At 39.4% G+C, this 18,057-nt stretch overlaps 1 protein-coding gene across 4 annotated transcripts in view; it reads right to left on the reverse strand.

The window, feature by feature from the left end:
* Positions 1-18,057, reverse strand: part of PPP2R5B (protein phosphatase 2 regulatory subunit B'beta) — a 124,448-nt gene that overhangs the window by 51,086 nt on the left and 55,305 nt on the right. For all 4 annotated transcript variants that reach the window (XM_089662815.1, XM_089662814.1, XM_089662813.1 and 1 more), the window contains 2 exons: positions 14,292-14,393; positions 5,178-5,270 (listed from right to left, as the gene is read on the reverse strand). In XM_089662815.1, the coding sequence (XP_089518941.1) occupies positions 5,178-5,270; positions 14,292-14,393 (195 nt within the window). The remainder of the gene's footprint in view (positions 1-5,177; positions 5,271-14,291; positions 14,394-18,057) is intronic.

Raw genomic sequence — 18,057 nt, forward strand, 5'->3', positions numbered from 1 at the left:
TGAGATATAACAACATTCTATATGTAGATAGATAGTTATGGAATTAACAGACATAATATTTAGCCGACTTAAACTTAAAGGTCTATTGGGTTTTAAGTAATGATCACTAGACCACATTACCTGAATGATTTGGAGTTTTATCAACCAAACTGTCAGTCACTAGGGGTAGCTGAAGTGGTGTACACAATAGTTTGTGGAGGCACGGTGTTTTAAAGGTCCTTGTGAGATTTGCTCTGGAGCCTCCGGGTAAGAAGGAAGTCAAAGCACAAAGGGAAAGGTGGTATCAAATATGGACACGGTAGGGATACTGCCATGCTGCCTAAGAGTCAACTCCTGTCCTGAAGACCTAGGAGATGCCAAGAAGACAGAGGGACTGCACATGCAAGCTGAGTGCACAAAGTTGCACTCTAGTAACCCACTGGTGACAGAAAACAAAACCACAGTCGCTTACAACTCAGAGCTATAGCCCCATTTAACAAGATACTGTTTGTGTGCAAGAAAAGTAATCTGCTAAAAGCAAAATCAGCTGTGAATTACCCAACTGAAAAGGTCTACTATACTTGTAGGCAGCCGGAGGATGTAGTATACCAGCCAAGCTAAAGGTGGCACCGTGCAGTTTCTTCAGGCTGGAAGGAGCCCATTGAGGACTCATTTTAACCTACTATGGGCTCAAGGCAACCATCTTGGGCAGGATGGCAATGCTATTGGATACCAAAGTCCTGCAAAATTTTGGCAGCTATCTTGGCTAAAAATTCCATAAATAGTGGAATTCTGCATCATTCGTGTGCCCGTAGTGTGAGAATAAGATAGAGATAGAGCTCCCGCTGGTTAGGGAGAGATTTGGAGTAGCATTGGAGAAAGGTACCTGTCAAGGAAGGAAATAATAGGTTTCCACTTACAGGGTGTCTCCTCTTTCAGCTTACTACAACAGTCTCCCACTGGCAGACAATATCTGCAAGATCATTTGAGAATTGAAGTCTGAGCAAGCTATATCAGCTATATCATAGCCCCTTCCTAAGGAAGTGCTCCTCTGGCACTCTGTGGTATGCAGCAGCATTGCTGCTATACTACTATTAGGCCCCTTTTACAAGGACAGATAGATTGGGTCCACCTGTTTGTTTTCTAGGCAGACCCAATTGAACCCTCCATTCTCCTCCATGGAGCGGTAGATTGGATTACATGTCAGCGGGTGTAAATGGACACATGTCCATTTACACCCTCCAACATCCAATCCAATCTGCTAAAAACAGACGGATGGGAATTAGTTCCCCTTCTGTCTAGCAGATTGGATCGGAGGGCAGTGGGAAGCAAATGGACAGGTGGTCCGTTTACATCCAACCGCCCATAGAGGAGAGCGGGCTGTGTCTGTGTCCACTCTGCAAAAGCAGACTAGCCATCCGCCTGCCCAGCAGGGATCATTGGACAGATCTCCTGCTGAGCAAGCAGACTCTTAGTGAAGCCTGCCCTGTATGGAAGAGGGCCTTATAAAGTGCCTTGAGGATAAACAATGCCCATTTCTGCCTGAAGAAGTGTATGACCTGCAACATATGTGGTGCCTTACTGTTAATTGCATTGTTTCTGTGAATAGTCAATTTCTACAATATAAAGTTGAAGTATCCACGTGTGTTTACTCATTTCTCAGGTACACTGATAGGCCTCACCTACATACTGAGTTACGTATCAGGCCCTTATCCACTCCTGCAGAGTTGATTCAAAATCTGTACTCTCAACTGTATCATGGACAACATATTCCTGTTTAAGACTTTATTGTCAGTGAGAAATATACAGTGCTGAAATTAGGCCTGTGAACCTGCAAAATTATTGTTCTTTTTTATAGCAATTATTGTATAGTACTGTGCAAGACCAGACAGCCATTCTGCATGGGGAAAACAACCTTAAGTGAACAGTGAGACGGTTATTTTGAGTTTTCTGGCTGTCATCTGCATAGCACATGCATACACGCTACAATTATTTCTTGCTCTTTCTAAAGCGAGTCTGCAGCTAGGCTTGGTAGTTGATGAATATATATATATCGATACACATTATTTATTATTATACAGTATTTATAAAGCGCCAATAGTTTGCTCAGCGCTGTACATTACAATGGGAGACAATACATGAGACAGTACAATAACAATACAATGCGATACATGAGGGGTTCGAGGGCCCTGCTCCTTGGAGCTTACAATCTAGGAGGGGGGGGGATAGTGGTACAGGAGGAAAAGCTGTGGGGGATGGAGTGGTAGGAAGAGTGGAGGAGATCAGCAATTAGCAGGGGGTGGGGTAGGCTTCCCTGAAGAGGTGGGTTTTCAGGGTGCGCCTAAAGGAGAGGAGAGTAGGTGATAGTCTGATGGATTGGGGTAGGGAGTTCCAGAAGATGGGTGATGCCCTGGAGAAGTCCTGGAGGCGGGCATGGGAAGAGGAGACCAGGGAACTAGAGAGAAGGAGGTCTTGTGAGGAGCGGAGAGTGCGTTTTGGGTGGTATTTGGATATTAGGTCAGTGATGTAATTTGGGGCAGTATGGTGGACAGCTTTGTACGTCAGTGTTAGCAGTTTGAATTTGATCCACTGGGCAATCGGAAGCCAGTGGAGGGATTGGCAGAGGGGGGTGGCGGAAACGGAGCGGTTGGTAAGGTGGATGAGTCTGGCTGCCGTATTCAGGATCGACTGAAGCGGGGATAGTCTGTGGTGAGGGAGGCCAGTGAGGAGGGAGTTGCAGTAATCGAGTCGTGATATGATGAGGGAGTGGATGAGTTGTTTAGTGGTTTCTGGGGTTAGGAATGGGTGTATTTTGGCAATGTTGCGGAGGTGGAGTCTGCACGAGTTTGTTAGCGATTGGACTTGGGGCAGGAAGGATAGATTGGAGTCAAGAATGACACCAAGTACTCTGGCTTGCGGGGAGGGACTAATGGTGGCATTGTTGGACGTGACGTAATTTATAAATGGAATTACAATAATAGGGCTGCTACAGCTGTTGTACAGATGTTAGTAGTCTCTCTTGTCAACTGGGCCTTGTAACCGGTGCTCCTCTTGAAGACAAGGATACAGTTGTGGTAATGGTGCAATTTTACTACAACAGTGAAGCTTTGCAATGATGGATAATGCTAGATAAATCACTTTGCAGGTGTCATATACTGTAAGACAGGTCAGTTCCAGCTGCACCCTGCACTAAATCTCTCTTATTACACTTGCCACACTGTCAAATGTTCCAAAGCCCACAAGGCTACTGGGCATGGTAATTTCAGAGACACCAACCCTGTTCTTATGTGCCTCAAGGCCTAGACAATGGCTGATACACATTCTGGCAGTCTGTACCTGCATCCACCTATGCTCTCCTCTTCAGAGCATAACCCACCAAGACTCCTATCCAGAGCTTCATTGCACACTCTTCCTTCAGAATAGACACAGAACATTCTAAGGGGGTACACCAACCACACCCCTGTACGTTTTGCAGCTCTTTTATAGTATCAAGACATAGGTAAATGGATTAAAATCGATATACTGCTCTCTTGGGGCATAAAACTGTACTCTTGGGGATCTGAATATTTGGGTATGCTATAGCATTTGAAGTCCTAGGATCAGAAGATTTTGAATTCGCATATATCAGTTTGTCTTTGGACAAACTGCAGAGATTTGCAGAGATTCAGTGTAACAAGTATTCAAGATGGCTGCCAGCTTGACTAATTGTTACACTGAATCTCTGCAATTGAGGTGAACTACTTGCAATACTATGCTACACCATTTGGCGTTTGTATGCTAAAAAACATGGATAAAGCTGCAATACTATTTTTTGGCTTCCATATGCTGAATAAGCTGAAAATAGCTGCAATAAAATTTATAATGTTTGGGCTTGTACATGCTGAATGAGCATGATATTATTATTATTATTATTATACAGTGTTTATATAGCGCCAAAAGTTTGCTCAGCGCTGTACAATATAGTGGGGGACAGATATAGCTGCAATACCACTTTATACCTTTTGGCTTTAGATGCTGAATTTAGCTGGATATAGCTGCAATACCATTTTTTTACCGTTTGGCTTCCATATGCTGAATTTAGCTATTATACTCCTACCAATGGCTCAATAAAACTTACTACACCATATGAGCTTTTTTGTTTGGTGGCTTATTCCTGGAGCTACTTAAAGGTGGATATCCATGTTTGCTGCCCTGATTGGAAGCCGGGTGTAAGTGAAACCAAGGAGCTGTCCTATTTTACTGAGAGGGTCCCACTGAGAGGTCTGGAGTCCGTTCCCAAGGCGTACTGATTACCTGAGAAGTGTCTCATCTATATCGGTTCCTAGATGACCGCTAGTGCCCCTACTGAGTGCCATATAAATGCGCAATTAAATTGTGCATGTGGTGAGTGCAAGCATATCTCTTTTTAATTCACAGAAGTCACAAGCACCTTATGAATGCAACCCCAGTGAGAATTAACCACTATTTCTACGCACTGGATGTCTCATAGGCACTTATAAGGAAAAGTTGTCTTTGGACTGCTATACGTTTATATTGTGTGTTTACTTTTACTGTCATTAGATTGATTTAACATCACGCACTATTGTCACTTTATTGCGCTTACCTGTAGCGCTCTGATTTGTTTACTATCACCGATTGTAAATTGCATTTGATTTGTATGAGATTTATTGCTATTTATTATTTTATTTGAAATCTATTGATATTTATATTGGATTTAGCGCTGCATTGTTTGATTTTTATGTTTTTAAGGATTTAGAGGTTTTTCCTTATGCAAGCTGATTTTATCTTTATTATAAGAAGCACTCTCTTGAATGTTTATTCTATTTTCTAACTCTAGCAACTGCAATATAGAATACTACATCTGCTAACAGATCCACTCAGGGCTCCAAACACCCACCAGCTCTTTGATCACTTAAAGAAGATCTCTCAAAGACCACTGAGATATAACTACTGTATGGCCGTTCTGTAAAGAACCTTATGCAACATTACAATTGCCATGTTTATATGCTGTAAATCTGCAAAACTGTGTTTGTCTGCTGTTTATTTTATGTTTATTACTGTACAAAACTAATAAGTTGACTGAAACAGAAATCAGAAATATTAGCAGATAATACTTATTATGAGTCATCATAATTATAACGAACAAAACATAATTATTAAATAATAATCATAATAAACAATATATAAAATAGTCTCACCATGAGTACAAACTTCTGGTCCACATATCGCTTGGCCAGTGAAGGCTGGAAATCCTGGCTCTCCAGAAAGCGGAGGAAGAATTCATATACCAGCTATGGAGAGAAGACATGCAGAAAAGAGACTGAGGATAAGAGACAAATATGGATTAAACTAGACATAACTTTGCGATTTCAACTAAATTTATTACTGAAGAAATTTTCAATTTTACCAGTTTTGCACATTAGTTTATTACAGGTACTTAGCTGCATAGGCAAAATTTCCATTTTTTTCTTATTTATAAAATGTGGTTTTGGGCCAGAAGAGGTATATTTAAGGTAGTTTTTTTTTAAATGGTTCTAAAGCATTAAGGGTTTTTACCTTAATGCATTCTATGCATTCAATAAAAAACCTTCTGTGCTGCAGGATCCCCCCCAGCCCCCTCTTATACCTATATATAGACCACTATATAATGGTGTGCTGCACTACAAGTGACATACTATGAGTAAGGTCTTGTTTGACTGAAACGCGTTAGTGTTGCTTGCATTCTGAAACTATTTTTACTCTGCATCTGAATAAAACTTTCTACAATTCATCTTCACCTTGTTGCTGATCCTACATGATTTGATTTACTGTTTCATTGGATGAAAAGCGCAGGAGTTGAACGGTGAGATATATACTCCTTATGGAAAACATGCTATGAGGGTTGCAGCACCTATTCCTTGTATCTGTGATTTGCCCTCTTATACCTACCTGAGCCTGATTTCAATCAGCGATTGTGTGATGTGCACTCTCTCGGTTCTCTCCCTCCTCATTGAGCAGATTGATAGTAGCGGAAGCCATTGGCTCTTGCAGCTGTCAATCAAATTCTTTGACAAGGGAGTGGGAGGGGCAGGACTGAGTCGCACTGTCAGACAGACAGGCTCAGGAGTGAACCCGCATGAGTGCCCTCATAGAAAGTGGCGTCACTTCTGTGGGGTCACTTGCTAAATAGGAGGAGTAAGGAGCGCCGGCAGGGGACCAGAGAAGAGGAGGATCAGGGCTGCTTTGTGCAATACCACTGCAATTAAAAAAAAATCAAAGTTTTACTGTCACTTTAATTTCATTTAGTGTTTTTTGTTATTTTTTTCTCTTTATCTTGTTAACCTTTTACAGTCAATTCCCAACTGCCCTTTAAGGGGTTCTTAGAGTGAACCTAAACCCTCCTATCATATACAGCCAAGGGAGCTGCCATCTTAGCCTTTGTTAGATCTGCAGTTGCCAAGATGCTGCACATGTGAACAGTTATGACATTAGCAATGTGATGCCTTGACAGTATAAATGCATTTAATGTAATTATTTTGGAAAACCATTAAATTGATGAGTTTAGATCTGCTTTCATGCCAGAGGCAGAGCCAGGACTTTCCAATCAGGGATCACGCGATTGGAAGCCAGCCCTACTGATTTCAGATTGTAAACACTGACTGGGGACTGTGAAAAAGCAGTCACAGTGGTGGGAGTGCCAAGGGATCATGCTTGCAGGGGCACCAGCTGCACACATGTGTAGCAGCATGGCATTAAAGCTCACTGCAGAGCTGCCACATACTGTATAAGCATAAGGCCAGTGGCAACAGGTATTTGCTACACAGCGAAATACACAGCACTCTATTTGGTTTTTGCAATGCCATTTATTCTGAATGGCACCCCAACATACAAATACAGGAAAGACTTTTCCTGCATTGTGGTGTGTTGCACGACACAAAAACCTGTGTTAATGCAACATACTTCAACACTGAAATAGGAGAGGGTCCTTAAAGGAACCTGCCATGAAAGAAACATGCAAGCTTCCATTGCTAACCTCTGCTTCAGAGAATGCTAGTTCACTGGCTGTTATGTAAATACACTTGTACTTTGGGTCACTAACACAGAACAACCATTCAGATAAGGCCTGTTCTTTTTAGGTTTCTGACCCTCATACTCAGCATAATACGTAAGCAAGTGGAATTTTAAGACAGAGGCCATGAATACAGCCTCCTTTTTCTCTGACAGGGTTATTTAATTAAAAAAAATTAAAAACCCGACAGCTACCTGACAGATATAAAAATGCATGTTATCTGTATTGGTATCAAATACGTTTACACTATGACTTGCTGCTAGTCACAGATGACAGGCCCTGGAAGCAGACAGGTTGTATCCAGGGCTGATCATGTGTCTCTAACCACAGGTGACCACTGGTTTCATGGATACATACAAAGAGTGGAGGACAGCCATGGTCCTGTCACCCTGTCATTGCTTTGTATAGGCGTGCTGGCCGCAGAAGACTACAAGCATCTGTAATTCCAGCCAAGGGAATCGGTTAATGGCCTATATTACAAGTGTGAATGGAACCTAAGCCATAAGGAACCATAGGGGGTCATACAGTCATGACTGGTTTTCCCACATCAGTAGACAACTTACAACAAGAATACATATGAAAACCCTCCAAGTAATATGGCTCTGATAGATCTCATGACTAATCTCTCCTCCCAGCTTTTACATTTTTTATTTGTTTTTTTGCACTCCACCAGTTTTGGACTCTCAAAGCTGGGGAACATAATGCACATTTGTAAAAGCACATTGCGTTTTTTTCATAAGCAGTGGTTTCGCTGTGGTATGGACACACCCTTACTTTTTAAATGTACCATAAGAGAACCTAAACAACATTTCGATATAGCTTCATCACATGTCATGGCTATCTAATAAAATTTATAGTGCAAGAAATTCCTAAGTATCAGGGGATCAAAGGCACCACGTCCCATTGAAAATACATATTTGTTGTAAGGAAAAGGGTGGATTTTCAGGGTGCCAAAAACACATCTGAAAAAAATATTATTTGATACAAATTTCCAGTATTTTATTAAAAAACATTAAAACAACACAGCATTGAACTTAAAGCCACCACAAAATGTTCATGCCGCTTAGAAGTCTGTGCAGTACAATTCAGCTCTATATGTTTCTTGCTTTTCAGGAAACTTATGAATACTGCAGAAGATGCCACCAGGGTAAACAAACATGCTGAATGGTAAAAGAAATGAATTGATATCAAAATAACCAAATTAATAGGATTCTGCACCAGGGGTCCCACCCCAGATTAGATGTTTGTGGCCATAGCAGGGGAAAAACCTCCCCCTATATATAGTGTGACCCCAAAATGAATGCAAATAAGGGCACCCCCAGTAGATGGATTGAAATTAGTATATCCACTGAATAAACATCAACATAGCAGACCTCATTCAGAGAATGGATCCATGCCCACAAATAAGAAATAAGCACCCACTTCTGCTCCAATGTGATCAGTGGGAATCAGCCTTAACATACCATCTCCAGAGTCAGTAGCTGCAAGTGCTGAGTATTCATAAGTCTCCTGATGAAGCCAGAATTGTGGCAAAACATGCAGAGCTGAATTATATTGCACAGACTTCTAAGCTGCATTACATTTTTGGTGGTGTGGTGGTTTTCAATACTGTGAGAGTGTTGTTTTAATGTTTTGTAATAAAATACAGTACTGGATATTTTTATCACATTTTTTTTTAGTTTTGTTTTTGGCATCCTGAAAATTCCCCCTTTTCCTCACAACAAATAATAAAGTTTTTACCTGAAAGATGGTATTGACATTAACACACAACACTTAACATATATGCTTTAACACATCATTTGGCATCTTGATTATTCCTTTACTTATCAGTTAAGCTATACGAATACTTTGGAGGAGCTTGAATGGAAGTCTAAAAATGTGTTTATACTAGTAATGCTGTTTTAGACAAAAAAAAAATATTAGGAAGGATTTTACTCATGTATGTGATACAGCTATTATTAAGGACACATGCAAGAAGTAACCATGGTAACTTCTGCCTGCACGTGTTCCAAATTTTATTAGACTCTGGCATATAATATCACAAAGAAAAAAAGCACACACAACATCAGACTGCAAAATGTTTGACATCTTCAATCATATTACAAGCACAAGACCACTGCACTAAGAAATCATGTAATTACTGTATATACATAGTTAAATTATTCCAGGTACATAACATCATACACTTAAAGGAGCACTGGCAAAAAAATAATTTGATACGAATATATGGTTAATACCTCAGTATGTGACTTTCTTAAAATCAAGTCTTAGGTAATGTTTATCTTCACATTTACTGTACATTAAAGTGAAACTGAGTAAAGACCATGACACTGATAGGGGTGCTTGAGCAATTATAGCAACTTTTAATTAAGAAAAGGACCAGGAGAACAAAAGAACCCATGATAATGTCATGGCATGTCCCAACACATGTCACTGTGACTTTTTCTAGAACGCTTGAAAAGCTTTACATGGTCTTGGGTGAATTTCAAACATGGAACTTTTCTTACAGCACCACTTTTCACTTGCCCTTGTCTTTTTCCAGGTTAATGTTCCCCTTCTTCCTTTCCTTTCTTTACCTTGCTCTCATCCACAATCTTGAATAGCTCCTCTACAGCCAAGTCTCTTTTGATTTGGCCACAAAATGGCATTTTCTCTTCAATATTTCTTCCTTAAAAGGAAGGAATATTGATATAAATATAAAGGAAGAAATATTCCAATATTTCTTTCTTCAATATTCCTTCCTTAAGGAAGTATATTGCAGCATTTAGTTCCTAGCAGATTACATGTATTAAGACCCACTATATGAAATCAAAACCCTGAATAAGCAGACTGTTCTGGTTTAAACTTTCCACTATTACCACCAAAACAGTTTCTGGTAAATGAAGAACCAAAATTCCTGATTTTACATGGCTGGTGCTCAGAGATTCCAGCATGTGTTATTTGACTAATATAGACCATAATTGCATGTTCGTTGTGTCCTGGTGATTGAAATCCGATTGTATAGAATATATTTTCAGATTTTTAGGAAACATGTACCTTGGAGTGTTTTTCTGTAAAGTTATGTACCTTTGTAAAACAAGTAACCATTTATTCTACAAAAAAAGCAGAACCAAACAGAAAATTTCAGTTCTGGTGTAGAAAGTTTATTTCCTACAAACGGCAGACTCTTAGTAAGTTTAACCTAGATGTACGCTTATAAAGACGTGTCTAGCTCTGGTTCCCATTGCCAGAAACAGAGTTATCAGGGATTTTTAAAATGGTTTTTTATTATATCTTTATTTAAATTTTCCAGTATAAAAAATATAACAACCCAAAATCCATCACATTCACAAATACAAAAGTCTCTTTTACAACATCTTATCCCCCCCCCCCATCCTCCTGCTATACCCCCCCTCCAAAATACTCCTGTCCAGATCAAGTTAACTAAATTCTTACTCCTCTTACACATTATCTATGTATATCTATGTCCCCATTCCCCTCACAAGCCTCTCTGGCTTTCACGTTCTCCATCATTCTCTCCAGACTTTTCCCCCTAAGCTCCCTATCAGTTATGAGTATCTTTTAAATGTTTTAAATCTAACCAACTACTCCACATTTTCCTAAATATTTCCATATTGTCCCCCTCCAAATGACACAACTCCTCCATCCTGAAAATATTATCCACTCTATTTAACCTATTATTTATTCTTGGTGGTTCTGAGGCTTGCCAAAACTTGGGAATTAGGCCCTTAGCCTCACTGATTAAATGATATAATACCCTGTTTTTATACTGTTTGCCTACAGACTCGGAGTACAATAAACTCATCCATGGGTACTTTTGTATAGTAATCCCACTGATTTCCTGGATACAGTGCATTATTTCCTTCCAAAAATCCTGTATTTTCGGGCAATCCCACCATATGTGCCATTGTACCCTTTTTCCCACAACCTCTCCAACATAAAGGTGAAACATCCACTTGTTGTTTATGTGCTACACTCAGTGTAATATACCATCTTGTCAAACATTTGTAATTCATTTCTACTGTGCTCATATTTGTCACCACATGTGTTAATTTAAATATTTTATTCCTTTGTTGCTCATTTAATTCTGTTCCAAACTCCTTTTCCCATTTTTCCAAGAACCCAGGAAGATCAATTCCCTCCATATCTATCAGGATCTTATATAACCTGGAGGTGGTTTGTTTTGGAACTGTATCGACATTCGATAGTTTTTCAAATGGGTACATATTCTCTGAGGTCCTCAGTGGTTGAGGGAGCGATGAAACAAAGTGTCCCAATTGTCCATACCGCCACTCATCTAATGTAAAAAATAAATCATTTTTCCCTTTAATTCTTGGTATGTGTGTAATTTCCCCTTATGCAAAATATCTTTTAAATGTGTTAGCAGGGATTTTAACCAGATCAATATCATATGCAGATGCAGGGGGAGCAGTTATAGTTGTCAAGAATCCTCATTTGTGCCAAAACACCAAATCATGTAAAAAGAATGGAGCACTAGAGCTGTGGTTTCCTGTATGGTACAAGCGCATCAAAAAAACATTTTTGTGTAGATGTCAAATCAATGTATAGATTTGTAGATAGTATGACATTCATATAATGGTTTTCACATATGCCTAGTGTAGAATTTCAGATACATTATACATTTAATACATCTATCATAAATGATGATAAAATTCAAAGTTTGTGCTCTTATTTTCAAAAGTCTATTTGAGAACAAATAAAAAACATGACTCACAGTGAGAATATAGTCAGGAGGATGAATTTTCTTTCTATATTTCAATAATGATATATGAGGGCCATAGAAATGCTGCATGTGTACATATTACATTACTGCTAGTTATAATTGTTACAATGTATATAGGTGCTTGTTTATGTCTTTCTTTTTTAAAGGATCTGGAATAACGTGTTTACATTTTGAATTGGAGAACTGATTCTTAAGGCAGCCATAGAGGATGCGATTTTATTTCCCACAACCACAATCAGTGTTGATGTGGGAATCCCTCTCAAGGTGCGGGAAGCTGTCCCTGGCGGGAGAATACAGTGATTATTGTTAGCAGCTATAGCAGCTGGCAATAATCACATGATAAATCCAACAGGCTGGTTGTACCCAAGTCATACAACAATCAAATTGGGTACAATTAGCCTGCCCACAGATGGTTCAAATCTCATCCAGTCCCTGCTGAACCGGCCAAGATTCAAACCATGTATGGCAAGATATAGTCATTTGAGTGCATTGTTATCATCAGGCTTTGGGTTACAAGAAGTGGAGCAGAGCCAAAAAAACCTTAGGGAGTTTACGTTGATATATTTGCCAGGGGAAACTATAAATATCTATGAGTGATATTGCTTAGATATCTGAACATACAACCATCCAATACTTTAGATAGAATACCACATACATCAAAAGCCTCAAAGCACTGTCTATGCCTTCACAGTACTCATTATGGAGCTACTTTCGGACCTGGCATTCTTTAGAACTGAAGTATTCTAATGATCCTTCCTGCTCTTGAATTATTTGGATAAACTCCAAGGGGTGTAACTGCTTAGTGCTATCTTTTGATTGGTTGGGTCTGTAGTCAGACCTTTGTGAAGAAATATATTGACTTAAACACAGAGCAGGATAGATGAATAGAACATTCACTGCTGCAGTATCAGAAGCTGCTCATGCTGTACATTAGAGTCCACCCTGCTTAATGCAGTAGAGAGAACTCATAACTGAGGGTTATGAGTTAGGTGACTGACAGGTCGCATGACTGTCTCTCCTTCCAAATTTGTAAAGCATTTTATTTTTTGTTTTGCGATTCCCAATTTTTTTTCTACTGCACTCCACCAGTTTCGGACTGTCAAAGTCAGGAGATTGCAATGCACATTTGTAACGTATATTGCTGTTCTTTGTTAATGTGCAGATTTTTTTTTTAAGTAGTGTAGTAGTATGGCTGTGATACAGCCATACTATTGCTTCTTAAATGCACACTAAGAGAACCTAAACAACATATCGGTATAGCTCATTATGGAGTTACTTTTGAACCCCACATTCTTTAGAACTGACCTGCTATTGAATTAAATGAATAGTCTCCAAGGGGTGTAACTGCTCAATGCTATCTTGTGATTGGTAGTGTCTGCAATCAGACCTTCTGGGAAGAAATAAATTGACTTAAAAACAGAGCAGGATAGTTGAATAGAAATTTGCTGCTGCAGCAACAGAATCATCTCATAAACAGTTTATCTAGGTTAAGATGAAGAGGGAAAGGATTGCGGAGCCAGGGCAATGTTTAGCTTGAGTCATAGGAGGTGGGTAACCAGAGATGGTAAGCCATTCATGAAGCCGACACTGATCAGCACAACATGTACAAGTTTATGTTCGAGATGGAGGGTACTGGTAAAACGCTGCCCAGCCAGGAGGACAAACTGAGACCTGGACAACACAAGTTGGGGTGATGCTTTATAGCAGATGATGTATGAGCACACATATAGCAGCCTAGAAAAGGAACTCCAAAGACTGTTAATTCACTGTTAAGACCTCATTCAAGAGCAGATTGTTGATCTCAGCTTGGGGGCAAAATAAAAGCTTTGTATAGAGACTTTGGTTACACTCAGCCTGGGTTCACACTTGTGCGGTGCGGCATACTGCACCGCATGCCTGTGCAAATCAAATGCGAATTCTGTGCAGTGCAATTTGAGCCATACATTTTGTATGGCTCAAATCGCACCGCATCTGCACCAAAAAGGTGCAGGACCCTTGTTTTGGTCAAAACTAGAATCGGATCATGGGTATTCACACCTATGCGATCCAATTGTGCACAATGTACCGAGGTTGCGGACCGATTTCGGGGTGTTGTTAACTTAACATACACATCTGCAGTGGTTTGCATGATCGGGGCGCGATTGTGATGCGAATTTGCACAGAAACTGCTGCAAATTCCGCACCGCATCAGTGTGAACCCAGGCTCAGGGTTAATTCTGTGCAAAATAGTGCACTATTTGACTCTGAGCTTCTCCCCACTTACTGTACAAGCACCCAAACTTCATGAACACTAGAAAACTCTCCCCACAAAGCACCATGTTGATGGATGTGCTAATAATGAGCTATCAAAACTATTCACAGTCACAGTAAAAATACTTCCTTATGATCAAAACGTCTTTCATATAAAAATAAATAAATACAATACTTAGGTGCATTAGAAGTATTAAAATGTAAGTGTTCATATGAATGTATATTAATATCTGGAATATTGCATTGCCTAGCACCAGCAACATATTATACCTGCAGATGTGGCCAAGAGGGCTCAAAGTTTGGCTCATCCTCTTCAGGGTCAAACTCCGGATTATCACTGGGTGGTAGTGTGCGGAAAATATTCACTGAGATCTTAAGACAAGAAAAAGAGGAAACTTGGATTAAAGAACAAACTTGCAAAAATGTTACTACATAAAACAACACATACAGGCCACAATTAAAAATTAAAATTACATCATCTATTTGCCCACTGACATAGATTTTGTATTAAAATATTAAAGTAAATGTACTGAGAGAAACATTCCCAACCAGCTTCTGAAAGGTTTAACCCTCTGGCTGTTTCAATTGTCAAAACTTTCTAGGGTACTCTTTCATAACTTATAACTCCTTATTTACATACATATTCCAGTTTAGGGATTTAAGAAATATTGAGTCCAATGGATCAGCATGACAGCCAAGAAGTTAGCATTTGCTCAAGGAAAGGCTAGAAGTGGCAGCCTACCAACTATACCTCCCTCAGTATATGATTCAAATAAATAGCTGAAACAAAGAGGAAAGAACTGAATATGTAAGGCTGTATTTACACTTAGTGTTTCCGATATGCGCAACAAAGTGCACAGAAAAAATGCGCTTTGCCACGTGTTTTGGAACTGTGCTACAAACACGTGCAATGCTTGTGGTGCCATTTATTGTTAATGGCACCCAAAGCATGGTTAGCAGACATGCATTTTGCACTACGAATGTGCCAAAACAGTGAAAAAATGTGCCATGCTCCAAGAAGAAAAGGTTCTGAAGCTTCTTTGCGCACTTGTCGAGCATAGGGCAGCCCATTCAAGTTAAATGGCTACCCTATGTGTGATGCGCATAAATGTGTGAAAAACGCTGAAAACAAAATATGCAGGAGAACTCGAAGATGTGCATGCAGCCTAAGTGCTGACAAATAATTAGATGTATAATTTTCATTTATTATTATACAAATGTACTTGCAGTGGAATACAATGACATATCTTTTTGAAAACAGTACAAAGTATAAAGGTGTTATGTCTTCTCCTTGCCTAAAAGATTGCTGCATTTGAGGGGAAAGTTCCTTTAGATTACAGTGGTGTACATAGTCTGGTCATAGAAAGTCATTTGGGCGCTTTGCCCAGCTGGTAGCCAAACTGAGCCCAATCTAGCTTGTCATATTTAATATGAACAAGGTCATTATAACACAATAAGATTTAGAAGAAACTAAACATTTTCAGCACTCCCTTGACAAACTCGGAAGCTATTTTATATTCTCCGTATACAGATACATAGAGAATTTTTTTTACCCACCACCTCGAATTAAGGTTTTAATCACACATTCTAGATGCAGAAGCACAAGCATTGCCTGAGGCTTGTGCCCTGCTTTCTCCAAAGCACCGGGCTGCCATCCAGATCATTTCATCTGCTCTCTGAGCAACTGAAATTAGCTTGAGTTCAGTGTCAAATGTCCCCAGATGCAGCAGTCTGCATTTATTTGGTGTTCAGTGAACCAATCAGGGGGTATATGATGTGTCAATCAACCTGATAACCCGCTCGATTCCCAAATCAGCAAATCTAGTGCAGACACTCCCAAGGCCAAATATACATATACACACATACATACACACACACAATACTGTATATATTTCTCAAGTTAGCATTATGGTCAGAGCACTCAAAGGTATTTGAAAGAGCATAAATAATCCAAGTCTTTATTTACTGTGACAAGCCAAAATGTTGGAGAATAAAGCCTTGGGTTATTTATGCTCTTTCAAATATCTGCAAGTTCCTTGACCTTAATCTTAACTTAAAACACACATTTTATATATATATATATATATATATATATATATATATATATATATATATATATACACACACCGTGTTCCAAATTATTATGCAAATTATATTTTTTCTCATTTACCTAAATAATTGATGTAAATAACAGTCAGCATGATTCTCATGTTATCAACTATTAAGAGTACAATTCACATTTTATTGAACAAACCTCCTAATGATAACAGTATTTTTGTTAAACATAAAACACTTCCAATGCACTGTTCCAAATTATTACGCACAGTAAGTTTCAAAACAATTTATAGGTTGTAAAGAACTGAAAATTGTCATTTGTTGTGTTTGCAGCATATTTACTAAAATCAAAAGCTATTTCAATCAAACTTTTAACAACATTTTAACTTTTTAAACATTTTAACAGGTCACGTTACATTTTAACATAGGACCCCTTATTTGATAGCAGCTTCACAAGTCTTGCATCCATTGAACTTGTGAGTTTTTGGAGTTTCTGCTCCAGTTTCTGCTTGAATTTGTTTACAAGATGTCAGAATAGCCTCCCAGAGCTGCTGTTTGGATGTAAACTGCCTCCCACCCTCATAGATCTTTTGCTTGAGGATGCTCCAAAGGTTCTCAATAGGATTGAGGTCAGGGGAGGATGGAGGCCACACCATGACTTTCTCTCCCTTTATCCCCATAACAGCCATTGATGCAGAGGTATTATTTGCAGCATGAGATGGTGCATTGTCATGCATGAAGATGATTTTATTACGGAAAGCATAGTTCTTCCTTCTGTACCAGGGAAGAAAGTGGTCAGTCATAAACTCCACATACTTTGCAGAGGTCATCTTTACATTTTCGGGGCCCCTAAAGGGACCGACCAGCTCTGTTCCCATGATTCCGGCCCAAAACATGACTCTACCACCGCCTTGCTGATGTCGCAGCCTTGTTGGAACAGGGTGGCCGTCCACCAACCATCCACTACTCTATCCATCTGGACCATCCAGGGTTGCACGGCACTCATCAGTGAACAGGACTGTTTGAAAATTAGTCTTCATGTATATTTCTGCCCAATGCAACCGTTTCTGCTTGTGAGCATTGGTTATTGGTGGCCGAATAGAAGGTTTATGCACAGTTGCAAGACTCTGGAGGACTCTACACCTTGATGTCCGTGGGACTCCAGAGGCACCAGGAGCTTCAAATATCTGTTTGCTGCTATGTAATGGTATTTTAGAAGCTGCTCTCTTGATCCGATGCATGGATCTGGCAGAAATCTTCCTCAATGTGCCTTTATCTGCACGAACCCGTCTGTGCTCTGAATCAGCCACAAATCTCTTAATAGTGCGATGATCACGCTTACGTTTTCATGAAATATCTAATGTTTTCACACCTCGTCCAAGGCATTGAACTATTTCACTCTTTTCAGCAGCAGAGAGATCCTTTTTCTTCCACATATTGCTTGAAAATGGTGCTCTGCTTAATAATGTGGAACACCCTCCTTTAGTAGTTTTTCCTTAAATTGGGCTCTCCGGCCAATCTAATTATCACAGGTGTCTGAGATTGTTTTCAGTGATCAAAAGAGCCCTGACACACAATGCCATCCATGAGTTAAACCGAAAAACAAAATATTTCATCTTTGTGAAACTTAGATACACACACACAGTATATACAGTATATTTGGGATGGGATGAACAAAGTGAGCAACACTTCAGTCTCAGCAGCAGGTGCGATGCATTTAGGCCACTCCTAAGGCCATTTATAGAATAATCAAAGTCCAGGATTGCTGCACTACAAATTTATTTATAAAAAAAGAAACAACACAGATTGTTCCATTCCAGGAACAGATTTGGACAAAGTTACAGAATGCCTTTCATCAGGCGGGAACAAGATGTGTCTGATGAAGGGTGTTCTGTAACTTTGCCCAAAACTGTTGCTGGAATGGAACATTCTATATGTTTTTTGTTCCTTTTTTATAAATAAAATTGGAGTACAGCAAACC

The sequence above is a fragment of the Staurois parvus genome, unplaced genomic scaffold, assembly GCF_062004578.1.
Source record: "Staurois parvus isolate SC_StPar_1 unplaced genomic scaffold, SC_StPar_1.0 ptg001556l, whole genome shotgun sequence".
NCBI lineage: Eukaryota > Metazoa > Chordata > Amphibia > Anura > Ranidae > Staurois > Staurois parvus.